The 16,192-nt window shown below is 35.3% G+C and overlaps 1 protein-coding gene across 2 annotated transcripts; it reads right to left on the reverse strand.

The window, feature by feature from the left end:
• Positions 1-8,444, reverse strand: LOC132145248 (uncharacterized). 2 transcript variants are annotated; one of them, XM_059556107.1, is made up of 4 exons: positions 8,286-8,444; positions 1,537-1,643; positions 600-970; positions 1-471 (listed from the first exon to the last, which is right to left on the reverse strand). In XM_059556107.1, the coding sequence occupies exons 1-4, from the start codon at positions 8,356-8,358 to the stop codon at positions 384-386; spliced, it is 639 nt and encodes a 212-aa protein (XP_059412090.1). In that variant the 5' UTR covers positions 8,359-8,444; the 3' UTR covers positions 1-383. The 2 variants fall into 2 exon arrangements, with proteins under 2 accessions (XP_059412090.1, XP_059412089.1); XM_059556106.1 differs by lacking the exon at positions 8,286-8,444 and having other exon boundaries at positions 1,537-1,721.
• Between the last annotated feature and the right edge of the window lie 7,748 nt (positions 8,445-16,192).

A 16,192-nucleotide genomic window follows, 5' to 3' on the forward strand; every position in this document is an offset into this window, starting at 1 on the left:
ATATCATTATTCTTGGTTAGATGTGTGTGTGTTCAGCAAGTCATTGGTCAAATGGCATGTCTCACTGTTCCTCAGCAACCTGTAACAGGCCATCTTGTAGAGAATCAACATCAAACATTCCAGTTAATTAAAGAATGTTTTTATAACACCTCGACCTCATTAAGCATTGTATGCGGAGTGCATTTGCAGGAGAATGACTGGAGAAAGCTCTTGTGAAACATATATAAATAATAACACAATGTCACAAGTGTAGTGTTATTCATAATTTACTCAAACAGTTTACAAGCAGGCAAGTACAGATGCAAATGCATGAAGAGAATAGGAAATTCATAAAACTGGTGAACAAAACATCTCTCATAAACAGCTGTTGTTTGTGGGCTTCGTTAGTCTAAAACTGTGTAGTCTTTGTTCTTTACAGTTTCTTCTACAGAGTCTTCTACTGTTTCAAGCATGTAGTCATGGACTTGAGTCCTGTGAGAGAAATCAAATAAAGCAATTTGTTAGAAATTCTATGAAATTAATACATTATATATAAATTATATTTAAAATAAAATCACCCAAAATCAGTTACAATTGATACCAGAAATATTCAAGTTTACCTTTCTTTTGGAAATGGTGATTCAGGTGTGCGTGTGTAGAGAGTCAATGCACGGAAAGGGTCTAAAGGGAATATGTTCCTCCTCCCAAACCTTTGCGGTAGGGTGGCTGAGAGTCCGGTCCCTGAGCGCGCACACGTTGTGCAGGACCGGCCAAAGCGCTGAGGGAGGTTGATATTGGATTTAGCACGTTCCCTTGGGGTAATCTCTGTATCCCGCCCGAAGCGAAGGGGGAGGTTGGCATGCAGGTGTGTTGGTTTGGTTATTTTGGGGTGAAGTTGCAGGATGGTGGGAGAGCTCACACGGGCGCTGGTTGGAGCTACATTAAGAGTGAAGTCTTCTATCTCCAGACTCCGGGGAATCTCTTGAGCATTCTTTGACAACAACAATGTAGCAGAAGAAATCAGTGGACTGTGCTGATACACTAGTCACTGATGTCACTTTATAACTAAGAATTTGCATTCACTTTTTTCAAATGTACAATTATTATAGTTTTCTTATTATGTTTTTATTTCCTCATTTACACTTTCAAATTAAAAGCAGAAGTATAGACGATACTTACAGTAACTGGACCTACAGTTCTTTACATTTCTTATAACTTTGCATTCTTATCACTCTACATTCAACTTAATTTAAAAAAAGATAATTCTATAATATTATACATGAAGCCTTAGTAAATCAAAGATAAAGAAAATAACAATAACAATAATGATCATCATCATCATCATTTTAATAAATAAAAAACATTTGAAATTATATTATTTTATGACGGTGCAACCCCATGTAATGAAGTTTTTTCAATCCTATTAGACATGAAGACTTATATCAAAGTCTATTATGTATTGGGCAAACTACTGTATCCACAATTCGACACATACTGTATATTTCAACCCAAAATAGTAAAGGAAGTAAAGAAAAAGAAAGAGTGTTAAGCACTTACCTCAAGAAACTGTCCCCATGTAAATCTATCAGGATCACTGTCATCAGGAAGTGGCCATCTGAGAGCCATCACCTCCCTCAGCATGAAGCTGCTCAGGGTGCCGAGGGCTAAAAAGACAAGAGTGAAGTAGGACATCTTACAATCGTTCACTGAAGTCCAAGCACAACGCAGGGGTTTTATATATTTGGCCATGTGCAAATAAACATACTGACAAAGACATTCCTTATGATACACTCACAGCATTGCATACTTAATAGATTAATACACAGCACCCACCTTCATTCATTCACTAATTACCTTCTTGAGTGTTTCATAGCAACAGAGCGACAGGTCCAGCTGAAAGAGGAGCAGAAGGTTTCTTAAGACGGGCCTGAAGATGAAGACTATTCGGGACTAAGTGGACTTCACTATGATTTGATAACTAAACCCTTACTTAGTGGCTTGTCTTGCGTTACTGAGAAATTATTAGATGCATGTATACATATTTTTCCCCTAATTGTAGTCTTTTAAAGAGAGAAGAAGCAGGGAAAGGCCAGCCAATGAGCACATAAAATAATCTCCAGGAAATGTGCACCCTATGCCATCCTATATGAGCAGTCGATAAAATGCATTCACATGCTAAACAAAACCTTTGGCCTCGCTCCAAATTAACCAGAGAAGCATTCCATGTGACAATAGTTCAAAACAGTTCATTGTGCAGCTCACCAAGACCTCAATTACCAGAACATTCAAGCTGGAGCAAGTAAAAATTGTCTGGGTTTTTTTTTCAAGTAAAAGATGCATGACACATGAGGATGAATAGGAAATTGACATGCTGGAAATGCCTGGATGAGGAGTTGTAGGCCAGAGTCACACTGGTATTTTATCAATGGTCTGGTATTTAATTCCATCAAAGAATATTTACTAATTGCCATCACTGTCATGCAGATCAATGGCAGTAACGGGTGGCATATTAATCATGTAATCAGTGCTGTTTGGGAACAGTCATTAATGATGTGTAGTTTAATAGCTGTGTTAATCATCATCATCATATACCTGAAACATATACATATGTAAATATGATTATATACAAGGTAAATATAAAAAATACAGTCCACGAATGTGGTTTAACATTTTTGAATAGGGCATTTTAGAGATTACAACTTAAAACGCACATTAATGATCATTGGCTATAATTAGTTGTAGATGTGCACAGCACATATTTTTGTATGTCTGTTAGCAGAATGCTCATGTAATGTAACATTTAAATAAATAAGTCATAAATGCGAGAATTAGGTGGTGATATCTTTGAACATAAATGTTAATATTCTAATAAAAACATCTTGTCAAGTGTTTCGAAATTTATTTTAAACAATAATATATCATCTTATTATGCTTAATATCGATAGACAACATTTCGGTCAATAAATATTTTATCCAGCAGGGGGCAGTGCAACATTATAACATAAGTGATAACACAAAACTGTCTCATTGCAAGCTGTCAGTTAGGATTGCATTATGATTAAGAGATAAATAATATTTAAAAATTTAAATATACTATATGTTAGTTAGTTAATTGTAATTAGACAATGTCAATAATACATAGCTGCTGCTGTAAGTTTGTGCTGTGTATTGACACTAAGACAAACTATCGTTTCTATACAATACGCAAAATGAATGAAAAATATTCTCTCCGGAACTAAGCTTTACTCATTCATTACTCTCTAATGGATAAAACTATTGCAGGGCTTGCAGTTGCTTTTTTTTCACATCAGTGTGCCATTTACCAGCTATTAAAATAATAAAGTGGATGTTTTATTTAGATGGTTAGAGGATGGAGACCAGAATGTGTATGCTTACAGTTTATTCAGACTTCAAAAGTTCCTTTGTATTTTTTCCCATCCTGTCAGCTCTAACCGATCAAAGACCTGAACAAACATCCACCCCAGACACTCAGACAAGGGGTGTCGACCTTAGGGTCGTCCAATCAGATGTCTGCCGAGGTCAGCATGTTTCTGCCAATCAGGAATGAAGCGGAAGGTGCTGATGAAGGATCAGGAAGCTTAGAAAATGGTCCTTAATGACAGAGGAGGGGTGTGTTCGCATGTGTATTAGCATGCTACCATTTATGTACCTGCTATATGCTTTACTTTATTTGAAACTAGCATCTGTAGCTTTAAACTTCAGGTCTCTGCTATCATGCAGTACGTTTAAAAAGCGTATAAAAGAGAGAGAAAGAGAGCAATAGTGTGCTTCCACCCACATGGGGTCTTGAACTTTGACCTCTTGTCTCCTCTTTTGGCAGATTCCTAAGATGTGGGGTCAAGGCCTGGCATGATGGCCAGAGTAAAGTGCAGTCAGTGTGGGAGGAGCGGGTGACCGTTAACCTTTCAACGAAACTGAACTTTGACCTCTACGCTTTGCCTGAAGGTGATGGCCTGAGCAACCTCCACTGTTAAAACTGGACATAAATATACTATCGTCGACATTCGCCGCCTCTCACAAAATTAAATTCAATATGCACGTTAATATTACTAAAGATGTACAGATAACTGCTTTCTATATGTTGTTCAGGTCTCGGACACAATTATAATTATAAAGTGTTTTATGAATTTGTGAACAATGGAATGGTAGGCCTAAAAATAATATTTCATGGAAATATGATTAAAAGACGAAGGAAAAAAAGAGGTTACCCTGCTACTTTATTAAAGCGCTGCATGTGTCAAACAAACACACGGATGAAGATAAGCAGTACTCAACACTGAACTGCTCTTAGTGTCAGTAGACTGTATAAAAACCATGAGAGACATTTGATAACGGAGATGCAAACTGTCCATGAAGCTGAGATGTAATTAGAACTCTTGCTGACTGATGACATATGCATGAAAAGAGAACATCCTAAATGATTAACAGTTCATGAGAGTAATAAATGGTTCAAGAGAGTGTTAAATATACAAAAAATGTTAGAATATTTTATAAGGCTTTAGAATTTTTTTTTATTGTTTAATATGTTTAAATTGTAATATCATATTTATTATTTAATTTTAATATATATATATATTGTTAACATATATAATCCTTATATACCCCATTCAGTCAGATTTTAATTTAAGAAATTAATACTTTAATTCAGTAAAAACCCAAATGGATTAAGAGTGACAGTCAAGTCATTTTTATTGTTACAGACTATTCCTATTTTAAATAAATGCCATTTTCTGTTGATCAAAGAATCCTGAACAAAAAATGCATTACAAATTTTAACACACACAGAAAAAAAGTTAATATTAATATAAATATTAAGCATGTTAGAATGAAGGATATTGTGTGACAGTAAAGACTGCAGTAATGGCAGTAATATATATATATATATATATATATATATATATATATATATATATATATATATATATATATATATATATATATATATATTAACATAGAAAATTAAAAATTTTTATCATATAAATGAAGAGAATAAGAGACCTCAAAAGACATTCAAAAGCATTAAACAATCTTACAGACCCCAAACTTTTAAAAAGTTGTGTGTATGTGAGCCCCCCCCCCCCCACCCCCCCCCACACACACATAATTTTAGAGGTACATCTGCCCTTAAGTCTCTAATTCTCTAAGATCCTCTAAATCTCAAATACTAAGTCTCCACTGTTATTATAACATTTCATTCTTGACAACCAGACTTTCCATCGTCTGTCCCTCGTGCACACTGCCTAGACCAGAGCTCTAAATCAAATCCCATGGATCCCTATAGAAGTATGTGTTTGCTTGAGCTGTGCAGTCAACTGTCTATAGCATTTTTCCCACTGTGTAGTGATAACATCAAGGTGTTGAAAGGTACAATCTCAACTGTTGGCACCTGCCAAATGCTCGAATGAAAACCTCTGCTACTGTGTTGAAAATGATTGGGACTGAGTGAGGACAAGGATATAATTATAAAACAGATGAGACAAAAATTCTAATGCCTACTGACATTTTAAAGTGGCTCAGACAAATAAAAATCTGGGAAAGAAACACTTGCTTGATTGAAATTTTATGGATGACTTAAACCTTTAACCGAAAGCAGCCAATACATGAATATAAGAGAAGCAAACCATGAAATGTCTGGGTGAGTCTAGTTATGCATAACTGTGTTTACACTGGTAAATTTGTGTGTAATATTTGTGTGTCAATTAGTTGGTGTTCATCCAAAAGCAGTTTCTCAGTCTACAAAATACTAAATGTAATTGCCCGGAACATTTAACTACACTAAAGATGAACAGATTGTCAGTCATCCTGGCAGTTTAGCACATCTGGAGCCGACAGACAGATGAAAGTTTAGCAGATAGATCTCGTAAAAGTAAGATGAATGGCCTACATGCATGCAGTATCACCATTAATCACAACAAAATTACATACAGCATGAAACAAATGAGAGAAGGCAATCAGAAAGAAATGTTGACATGTTACAGTAAGGTTTAACATTAATTAAGGTAATAGCTAACATAAAATACATTTTTACAACATTTATTAATAAAATTTACATGTGTGTGAGTTTTGTAACAGAATATGGTTGTCACTCCCGTATATAAACTAATTATTTGTGAATGTAGCCTTATCAAGAATTTATGTAGCCTAAGTTACTGGATTGAAAGACACATTATGCCCCTCTGCCAAAAGAAAAATAGGGGCCTACTCTATTTGTAGCCTAAATCTAGTGTGCAGTACTTGTTTGAGGTTATACAAATTTTTATAGCCATAATTCTTGTAATGCAGTGTTATTTCTAAACAGGTCTGGTCTACCTAATAAGCGTGCTGTTACAAGAAAAAAATAATAATCTGAATTAAAATAGAGCAACTGTGTTTTTCACATTTCACTCTAAAAAGTTTTGATCGATAATACATCTTAATCATGATCAATCATGAAAAAGTGTGGAAATCACGGTTCTGAGACATACTCCAAAAATAAAAAACATTTTTAATAACCCTGCAGTTAAGGCACATGCTGCTGTCACTCTTTGACATTTTTATTTCTTCCTCAGATGTGTGAAAGTTTCTGTGACTGTTTAATGAGGTAAGCAGTGAGGTAGTTTATGATTGGTTGTCTGCTGCTAAACAGCTCACCATAATATTCTAACGCTGCATTGTTTCAAACTATATTCCTTCAGCATCATTTCATAACCAAGTGTTAAAAGCAGTGATAATCCTCTTTCAAAACTACAGATGTGAGACATTACTTAACCCAGTGTTAAAACTGGCCTTAGCCTGGTGATTATGAAGATCTTAAGTTAGTGTAAAACATTTGGCAGACATTTCCACATTTGACAAATGGTTTTATAAATGTTTTAATTAGTCTATGCATATTAATCAAACCCATGCTCAACTGGAACATGCATCATGACTACTCGCACACACTCACATACAAATAAGTTTGTACGTCTGCACATTTAGTTTTTCTGAAGTTCTCATTTCCAGGATGTTTGTGGTCAGTCCTGAGTACCCTGAAAGCCACACAGAGAGACAAAGGCACACATATGCATTATCTACCCATATCAGTCTCTCTCCTCCATCACGCCTGATTCTCTCTCTTCCCCTTGGTTTCTCTGTCTTAGCACATGATGAAAGACAGGCTGACGCAAATGAAAGAAAGCAGGATTCGTTTTCCTCCTTTCAACAAATCTTCTGTTGGAGCTGTCAGAGTGGAAGCGCTCAACCTTCACCAACCACTGGTCTCTCACTCCCTCTCTCTCTTTTTATTCACATCCGCACACAAACAAACACAATAACACGGAAAAGGGTTTTTTCTTTTCTATACACACTTGATTTCTGAACTGATCTAGGTTGGGAAGTACTGTTCTTTTCTTGATTTTTCATGATTGCGTGCCTCACTCACTTTCATAGGTGTTGTGGGAATCCATTTACAGAAGTGAAGACTTCTGGAAAAACAGACGAATAGCAACAAGGAATCGCTATATTTTAATGTCGCTGTCACAATGGCAAGGTGTGTGCGTGACTGTGGCCGAGAGTGCATGAAGGAAAGCTGCTGTCACAAGCCCAAAACCCCATGGTCTCATTTTAACTAGAACCAACTGATGCGTACCATCTTGCGTGTGACTGCTCATTTCCTTCCCTGCTTAGAATGCAAGCGTATGTATACACATTAATCTGAGTGGAAATGGCAGCTCTCCCTCTCAAACATGGCAGTTTTCGGCGGGAGGGTTAAGAGTGAAATCAGTCGAAGTTGTTGCTAATTGTGCCCACCGACGAAATGCATGCGGGCATCGAAAATACAACCTTCACCTGGGATCCATCAAACCTAAACTGAGGGGGTTGCAAAATAATGGCTTCCAGATTCTCCGTGTGTGAGAAGAATAATTGAAATGGTCACATTAGCTCTGATTCTGTCAGGCATTTTTTTGGCAGTTCCTCTGAAGGACCCCAGCCCTCTGTGCCAATAAAAACTATATTTGAGAACAAATCCCTCCTTTTCTTTTTGAAGCAAGAAAGAAAGAAAATTAAAAGTCAAATAAAGAAGATGCAAAACGAAGAGATATGCAATGAGCTGGAGAGCGAAGGAAAGCGCCATGTGATGTCATGGCTCATTTTGCCGCCGCACTCAGTCACCGGAGCCCAGGAGCCGCAGTTTGATCTTCATCATCTTCATTTTTTATTTCCATATTGATGACAAAAACCGCTTACTGTGAAATTGAAGTGCGAGAATGTACGATCAGTGCACAAACGTTCGGTCCCAAATTGCGTGTGTCTGTGTGTGTGCGTACCTGCGCGGTCGGCGGCAAATGTTGGATGGAGATTGTATGAGCCAGCGGGAAGCCTTCTGGGTAATTTAAACATTCTACAAGCCTAAAATGGCCTGTCAGAAACTGAAAGGGAGGGGGTGTTAGTTTGAAGTCCAGCAGGAGAGAAGTGTTCTGGTTCTTTTCAACAGTTATATTCTGGGCGTTTTCATGTAGGAAATCATGTAGTTTAGTATAATTTGGCCTAATGAGGGTATTTAAGATTAGAAATGAATCCATATTGTTTTGACACTCCATATTTGGATAGCAGACTCTGAATACTGTAACAAAAATGTCAATGTCAGCAATAGACTGTGTGTGGTCAGGCATATTGTTGCCTATATGTGAGTGACTTTTCAATGACGAGGAGAAGTAGAAATCAGCATGCTCGACTGTTTAATAAGACATGCATGCTGCCAGCGGCTGTATATGAATCAGTATGTGTCTCAGGCTGTGAATCTGCGTTCATGGATCTTATATTTCCCCCCTTTCAAATAAATTAGGCTTCTCAAATGAGAGAAATGAGGCTTGGCATTGCCGTCATGGTAACCAGGGCCTACTGTTGTTCCTGAGGTAATGTGATGTGCCGTCTGTGCCAGATGGATGATGTTGATAAATGCTGCGGATTGGGAACAGGAAAAGCATGGGAAATGTCGAAATCAAAGAGATTTGGGGTTACTCAGGGTCTTAGGAGAAAGACTGCCAATGTTTGTGGGGTTTTTGGAGTTTGTGTGTGGTTTTCTTGCTGACAGGGATTACGTCTAAATCTAGCTTTGAACTGCTTTCTGTAATGTAAAAGCTAGAAGTTAATTTTTCATGGATGAAAAAGTTTATCCTTATCTTAGGTTTTCATCTGTTTTTCTTAGTATACACAGTATGTTTATGAATCTGTGTGTTGTGTATTTTTTGAGTTGTGTAAATGTAACCCAGCCCTCATAGTTTAGACTTGATCAGATATTTTCTTTGAGTGTATTCCTGTATTTGAATTTAGTTATGCATGTGTTTGAGTGTATGTGTGTGCGTGTGTATTCCCGTCACTGATTGCTGTTTGTTTTATTTGCTTTGCTCCTTTAATCAGTGCTGAGGCCCCTGCAGTGAGCGGAAGGAAACCCCATCAGCCAAGCCCAATCTCCTTAGGAATAACAAAGCTACTCATCCGACCCTGTGGCTGTGCTTGTGAGACATAAGCATTACCATCTTATTTTGTTATTATATGTTGCATTCGTAAAACTTGCATTAAAATGTCATTATTGGTTCAAAAGTTTGGGTCCAGTAAAATTTTTTAAAGTCTCTTATTTTCACCAAAGCTGTTTATTTGAGCAACAGTACACTGAAAACAGGAATATTGTGAAATATAATTACAATATAAATGAACTGTTTTGTATTTTATTATATTTTGAAATGTATTGTAAATGTAAAGTTTTTAAATATTCAGCAGCCATTAGTTCATTCTTTAGCATCACATAATCATTCAGAAATCATTCTAATATGCTAATTTGGTGTTCAAAAAACATTTCTTATTTTCTTATGTTGTAAATCTAATAATATGATACAACCCTATATAGACAGAACCTATTGTTTGATCAGTTCAAAAGAACAGCACTTATTTGAAACTTCTGTAGCAATCAATGTAAAAGTCTTTACTGTCACTTTCAGTTTAATTTATAACTTATTTTTAAAAAAAATCTTACTGACCCCAATTTACGTTTGTTGTTTTATATTTATTTATTAAATATTTAATTTTATTGCAAAACGAAAATGTTGAGAAATACTCAAGATTAGAGGATAATTATTGTTTATTTACAGGAGGAAATTTTTTAACTATGATAAAAGTAAGATTTAATCTGAAGCAAATACTTTGCAACTTTGTTTAAATTAGTGTGTGTGTGTGTGTGTGTGTGCAGACACACACTCACACATATAAAAAAAATTGTTATAAGTGCAAAAATAATACTAGTTTAAAAATAATATGAACAAAAATAATCAGTATGGAAGAGGGTGTGTGTGTGTGTGTGTGTGTGTGTGTCTGCTGCATTACTCGAATAAATCGTGAACGTTTGTGCTGCTTTATAATTGTTCCCACCTGCAATATCAAGATATAGAGTGAGGGCAAAAAAGGTGAGTGGCCAAAATCACTCCTCTTGTCAGATCAAATGAACTTTCTCATGACTCCCACTTTCTCCAGCTGCTCTTTGATAATCAGGAAGGTTTCTGAGCAGCCCCAAGTCCTCATGGCCGATTGGTTCTTCGCTGAGTGCATCAGGAGGTCAAATCTTTACTTTCTGTACAGTGTGTGTCTGTTTTTGATTAGTTAACTGATGTTCAGTATCACATGAATGCTTTTTTCTTGACTTGTGTTTGTTGGCCTTATCATATTTAACATCTCACCTCATCAGTGTGTATGTGTGTGTGAAGGGCATAGGGTTTGCTTTAGCTATACTTAACTATAATTTGGGAACATAATTACTCTCAATCTGCCAAGGTTAAAAAAGGTAAAAATTATTTGTGTTTTGTAATATTTTCTTTTAACGGTTGGGTAGGGTAAGGCAAAATACAGAATTTAAGAACTGCATTTCAGTTCATGAGAGGAAATTTGAATTGAATTAGCCACACCTTACATGAAAATGAATTTCAGTCTAAGCAGGAATGACAGTTAAACACTTAATGGCATTCTGAGAAATTAAGTGTTCTTCCACCCTGGTCACTAAAATTAAAATATGCCATTTAAACGTTTTAAATAAATCATTTAATACATTTATACAACCAGAATGCATCAAATTGATTGACAGTGACAGGAGAGACATTTAAAGATATAAAGATTTGTATTGATTTTCAGATTCCACAAAAATATTAAGAAGCACAAATGTTTTCAACATTCATAATTATATATAATTAAATATATATATTCATACCAGCACATTGGAATGATTTCTAAAGAAGCATGTGACACTGAAGAATGGATATAGAATATATCAAAATAGAAAAGTTATTTAAAATAATTAATAGGAGTGTAGTATACAAGTGGGAGTGTTTGAATGGAAGTGTATAGAATATATATATATATATATTATATTATATTATATATATATATATTAAAATAAAAACAATAATAATACAAACAAAAATAATACTAGAATGCAAACAATAATACAAATACTTTATCTAGCTTTCTATCATAAGACCTTTATAACATACAGATTTCAAAACTTATCTCAAGCCAATATTCAAAGCTTGCATGAACTTCCTTGTCCTTTTCATGCATCAGAAAAGCCCAAATTTGGGGAAATTTAAATCAGCCCTCACTGTTTAACAGGCTTATTCTAAAAATCTGCCATGTGAGGTTTTATTTTAAATTATAATAATGCTAAAGGCTTGTGAGAGGGTTGTGTTAAGGAGTACAATTTGAATATATCCAATATCATTACTTACTACCAGGTCCACCAAAGCAGCTCCAAACGTTTGTGTGTGCAGTGTGTTTGTGATCTGGGACCAGAATGTGGTTTCTTATCAGTTTTTAACATTATCACTCAAACACAAATTAAACATAATTAAGCTAATTAACCTTATTTAAAGTCCATTATAGCAGTTTAGTGCAAAAGATTGTAGAGTCATTATGCCGCAACTCAGTTTGAAACTTTCTTTCTTTCAATAAAACATACTTATATATGTTATTGTGAGATTGTGGTCTTTATCCCCATAAAATATTGTACTAATGTGAACTGCACTCAGAGACATATTTATAAATGCTAAGGGAGGTTATATGCAAAATGATTCCTGTGCCAGAGTAAATATATATTTCAACCATAGTACAGGCATATATGTACACATGCACACTCTAAGCCATTCAAACATGAAAAGACGTTATGTGCTACACAGTATGTGAGTTTTGGACTGACTGATGTTATTCTGTTAAACCACTGATCTGTCTATCAACCTCTCACCCTGGCGGCCGGTCAACTGTTCCGCCTTACACTTTCACTGTTCTGCTCTGATATTTTCATCAAAGTGACTATTATATTCTCTAGCATATCTCTGTCATCAGCAGAAATTACCAGTGTTTTTCTTTGAGTAATATGCAATCAAGTCTTATTTGAATCTTTTGAGTGGGTGTTATCATGGAGTGAGTCGTATTTATGTTTCCATTCGCAAAGTAAAGTAAAGTAAAGACAGTACGGCTCTCCTTTTGATTTTTATTATGCACTTCTAACAGAAATCCAAAAATAAAACAGTTCCCCGTATTTCTCTCTTAATCAACTCAAAACTGTAGAAAATCAAAAAGCACGGTCCTATATCCAGAGGAGTTTTGTATAAGAAGAAACACCGTCATGAACCACAAAATGATATTTTCATTTTCTCCAATGCGTGACATTGATGTGAATCAGTGACTTCAGCTTTTGTTGACTGAGGTTTTGCATCTGTTTTAAATCAGTTTGAGGTTTTCTTGTTTTTCAGCATTGGTACAAGAAAATAAGTCATTCAAATAGTCACGCAAGAGGTCAGTGCTTTGCTTTTTTGTTTAAAAATAGGGTAAATGAAATAGTGGAAGGTGCCAGGCGTTGATCGGCGGTTTTGATTAGATAGTTCAGATGTAACGGTTGTCTGAAAACACTGAGCTTGCTTGCGCGAGAATAGAAGCATATACCACTGATGAATGATGTTTAGTTGTTTCTCGGTTGCTTACCAATGACATTCTCTGTAATTAAGCTATGATTCAAAAGTCTGAGGTTGGTAAGACTTTTAATGTTTCTTGAAATAAGTCTTCTTTATATGCTCACCCAGGTTGAATTTTATTCAAAATATTTGTAATAGCATACAATTAAAAGTAAGTGTATTCTGACTTAAACATTTTAAAAATGTATTTTATTAATGTGATGGCAAAGCTAATTATCATTAGACATCAGTGTCACATGATCCTTCAGAAATCATTCAAATATGCTGATAGTGGTGTTTAAGAAACATTTTTTTTTCCAATGTTACAAATGGTCGTGCTGCTTAATATGTATTATTAATATATTTAATATTAATATATTTTTGGAAATCAAGATTGTTTTCAGGATCCTTGGATAAAATTGAAATATTTGGTAGCATTTTAAACATCCTTACGTTCACTTTTGATCAATTTAATGCATCATTGCAAAATAAAAGTAGGAATTACTTTTAAAAAAAAATCTTACTGACCACAAACTTTTGAGCATCAGCCCTTTTCCCTCTGTTTATGCTGTTTCTTCACCTCTAACCAATCGTTTTGACTCTAGGTCAAAAAAGTCCCTGTTTTGATAGCAAGGTAAAAGGAGGTTTGGTGTTAGGAAACTAGATTTGTAAATAAACCTGATTGCTCAAACCTCTTAGCGCTAGAAACCCTAAACTGCTAACGTCATCAGCACATAAGCATCCTTCAGCACACTCTCTCTCTCTCTCTCTCACACACACACACAAAACTAAATGTCTCTTTTTATTCAAAATCACAGCCTCTCACTCCATACGCACTGACACTCCATGTTAGAGAATAATGGGTTGTTATACTCTTCTCATATATAAAAGTTTTTAGTTGACTCTGTCTTAGACAAAATCATTTTGCTGTATCCTCTCGTATTGTCAGAACTTCTGCTTCTATTTCTTTGTTTCTACATGTTGAAAAACAATTTGGATGTGATTTTAATGTATTTATGTTAAAAAGATAAATCAAATTAAATTCAAACAAAACATGTTGGATAATGCACAGATATGCAGATAGGCTTGAGATATACTTAGAATGATGAAAACGTGGGTAAAAGCAGAGAGAGACGGAAAGCATTGTGCTCTGAGAAGACAGAGCCGAATGAGTGTGGGGGAACAAGAGATTAAACTACTTGATGAGAGGTTAGTCTCTCGGTCAGTCAGCAACCCTTAAACAGAGCAGGGACGGTGAGCCCTCATTGGTGTCACTCAGTCGTCAATCTAAGTGGCAGGCGAACCACAGGGGCCCGTGTCGCCGGGCGGAACTTGTCTTTCAACCACCCAGCAGCTGCAGGAACACAGCCCGGCTGCCCTGACCCTTTCTTTCCCTCTGCCACTTCCACACACACACATCCCGAACAATCTAGCACAATCAAAAAATAAATATATCCTACAGACACACCCATAACACCGACACACATACTCACGGAAAGACCAGTGCACTTCCTTCGTTTTCACACACATACACAACCAGGAACACTAAACATAAATGTTTAGATGATTTATTTCCATCCATACACATATAACTCTTTTTTTTCTGCACATAGATACTTTCATACACATAATTGTAAAAAATAAATAAAATTAAAAAAAAACATGAGTGAACAGCAAACTCGTTTTTGCAAAAAATGGCACTCAGTGATCCGTATCACAATGACAATGGAGATGACAGATGGCTGTATTGTCTGAAAAGAAACTAACCCGTTTTTAATCAACTGTAGTGAGGATGTGGGTGTGTTTAATAGAAAGTATTGGAAAGTATTAATATAGATTTTTTTTCTCTAAATGAAAACAAAAATGTTTGTGAGCTTAAAAGAAAAAATGTGAGGAAAAGAGGCCATGTGGATCTAAAGAGGAGTCTTAGCTGGAGTCTGGGTGGCTGGAGTGTGTGGGAATGGGAACCCAAGGCCCCTTTTCCAGCTGCTGTCCTCACTTTTCTTTTCTTCCTTTATTTGACTCTCTTTTGTGGTTCTTCCTTTTCTTTTCATCCTTCTTATGGGTGTTGATTTCGCAGACTTCAAGTGAAAGACTGCTCCCAATGAACCTCAGAGCAAGAACGAGATTGAGATGTTTAATTCAACTCGTCTAAGCATACTAACTATGAATGCTTCTACTGTCTGAATGTAAATGCACAATTAATTAAAACTAAAAAGATGCACTCAGTATTTTTACTATTTATGTACAATGAAAAGTATGATGCTTTTAAAAATGTGCTTCAAATTAATATCAGTAGCCTATTAAAAGTTGTTTTATTTTACATATAGCAGATTGCTTCATATGGGCCGGATTTACTGCGATCACATGACAGGCTGAATACTAATTTACCTCAGTGACCACTGGTTATAAGACACTTTCACAATCATTGCTTACTGAAAACTGAGATACACAGGCATTAATAACTGAAAACATTTGCTTTTGTGTTATGCTATATTCACGCCACTATTCCAGCGCAACAAAATAACTCAATTCACCTTTAAACCCAAAGATATCCAAATTAAATAGCAGAAAAGCTCATAAAAACACACTGTTTAAACAAGTATACAACTATTCAGGACACCACCTACACTACCATTCAAAAGTTTAGGGTAGATAAGATTTTTAAATGTTCATTTTGTTATGCTCACAAATTTTTTTTTTTTAAACTGTAGTATTTAATAATTATTTTCTATAAAAATTTAGTTTATTCTGCTCACATTAAATGCTTAATTTTCAGCAGAAATGATTTCAGTCTTCAGTGTCACATGATCCTTCAGAAATCATTCTAATATGCTGATTTTCTTGTTGAGAAACATTTCTGATTATTATCAATGTTAAAAACACTTGTGCTTATTGTTGTGTAAACTGTGATACATTTTTTAATGTTTATTAGATGAACTTTATAAAACAGTCATTTTAAAAGAGCAGCATTTAGTTTAAATAGAAATCTCTTGGAACATTACAAATGTCTTTACTATGTGTCCTTGCTGAATACAAGTATAAATTTTTCTACATTTCTTTCTTACTGACCCCTACATTAGTGTACATAACTAACAAACCCATCTTCTGTGTAACAATGTCAAAATGTCACATAAGTGATGTCAGGTTTTTTTTTTTTTTTGTCACATACATTAATGTTTTTGGGTTTGTTTGCAAGTGTCAGGTTCAACTGTAAAATTACTTGAGTGTCTGGTTATTCT

The sequence above is a fragment of the Carassius carassius genome, chromosome 8, assembly GCF_963082965.1.
Source record: "Carassius carassius chromosome 8, fCarCar2.1, whole genome shotgun sequence".
Taxonomy (NCBI): domain Eukaryota; kingdom Metazoa; phylum Chordata; class Actinopteri; order Cypriniformes; family Cyprinidae; genus Carassius; species Carassius carassius.

Coding starts and splice junctions, on each gene's coding strand:
- LOC132145248 (XM_059556107.1), bottom strand. CDS start 8,358: ATGTTTAAATTACCCAGAAGGCTTCCCGCTGGCTCATACAATCTCCAT. Junction 1,644..8,285: donor ATTTGCCGCCGACCGCGCAG/GTACGCACACAC, acceptor TTGTCTTTTTAG/CCCTCGGCACCCTGAGCAGC. Junction 472..599: donor TCACCATTTCCAAAAGAAAG/GTAAACTTGAAT, acceptor TTTCTCTCACAG/GACTCAAGTCCATGACTACA.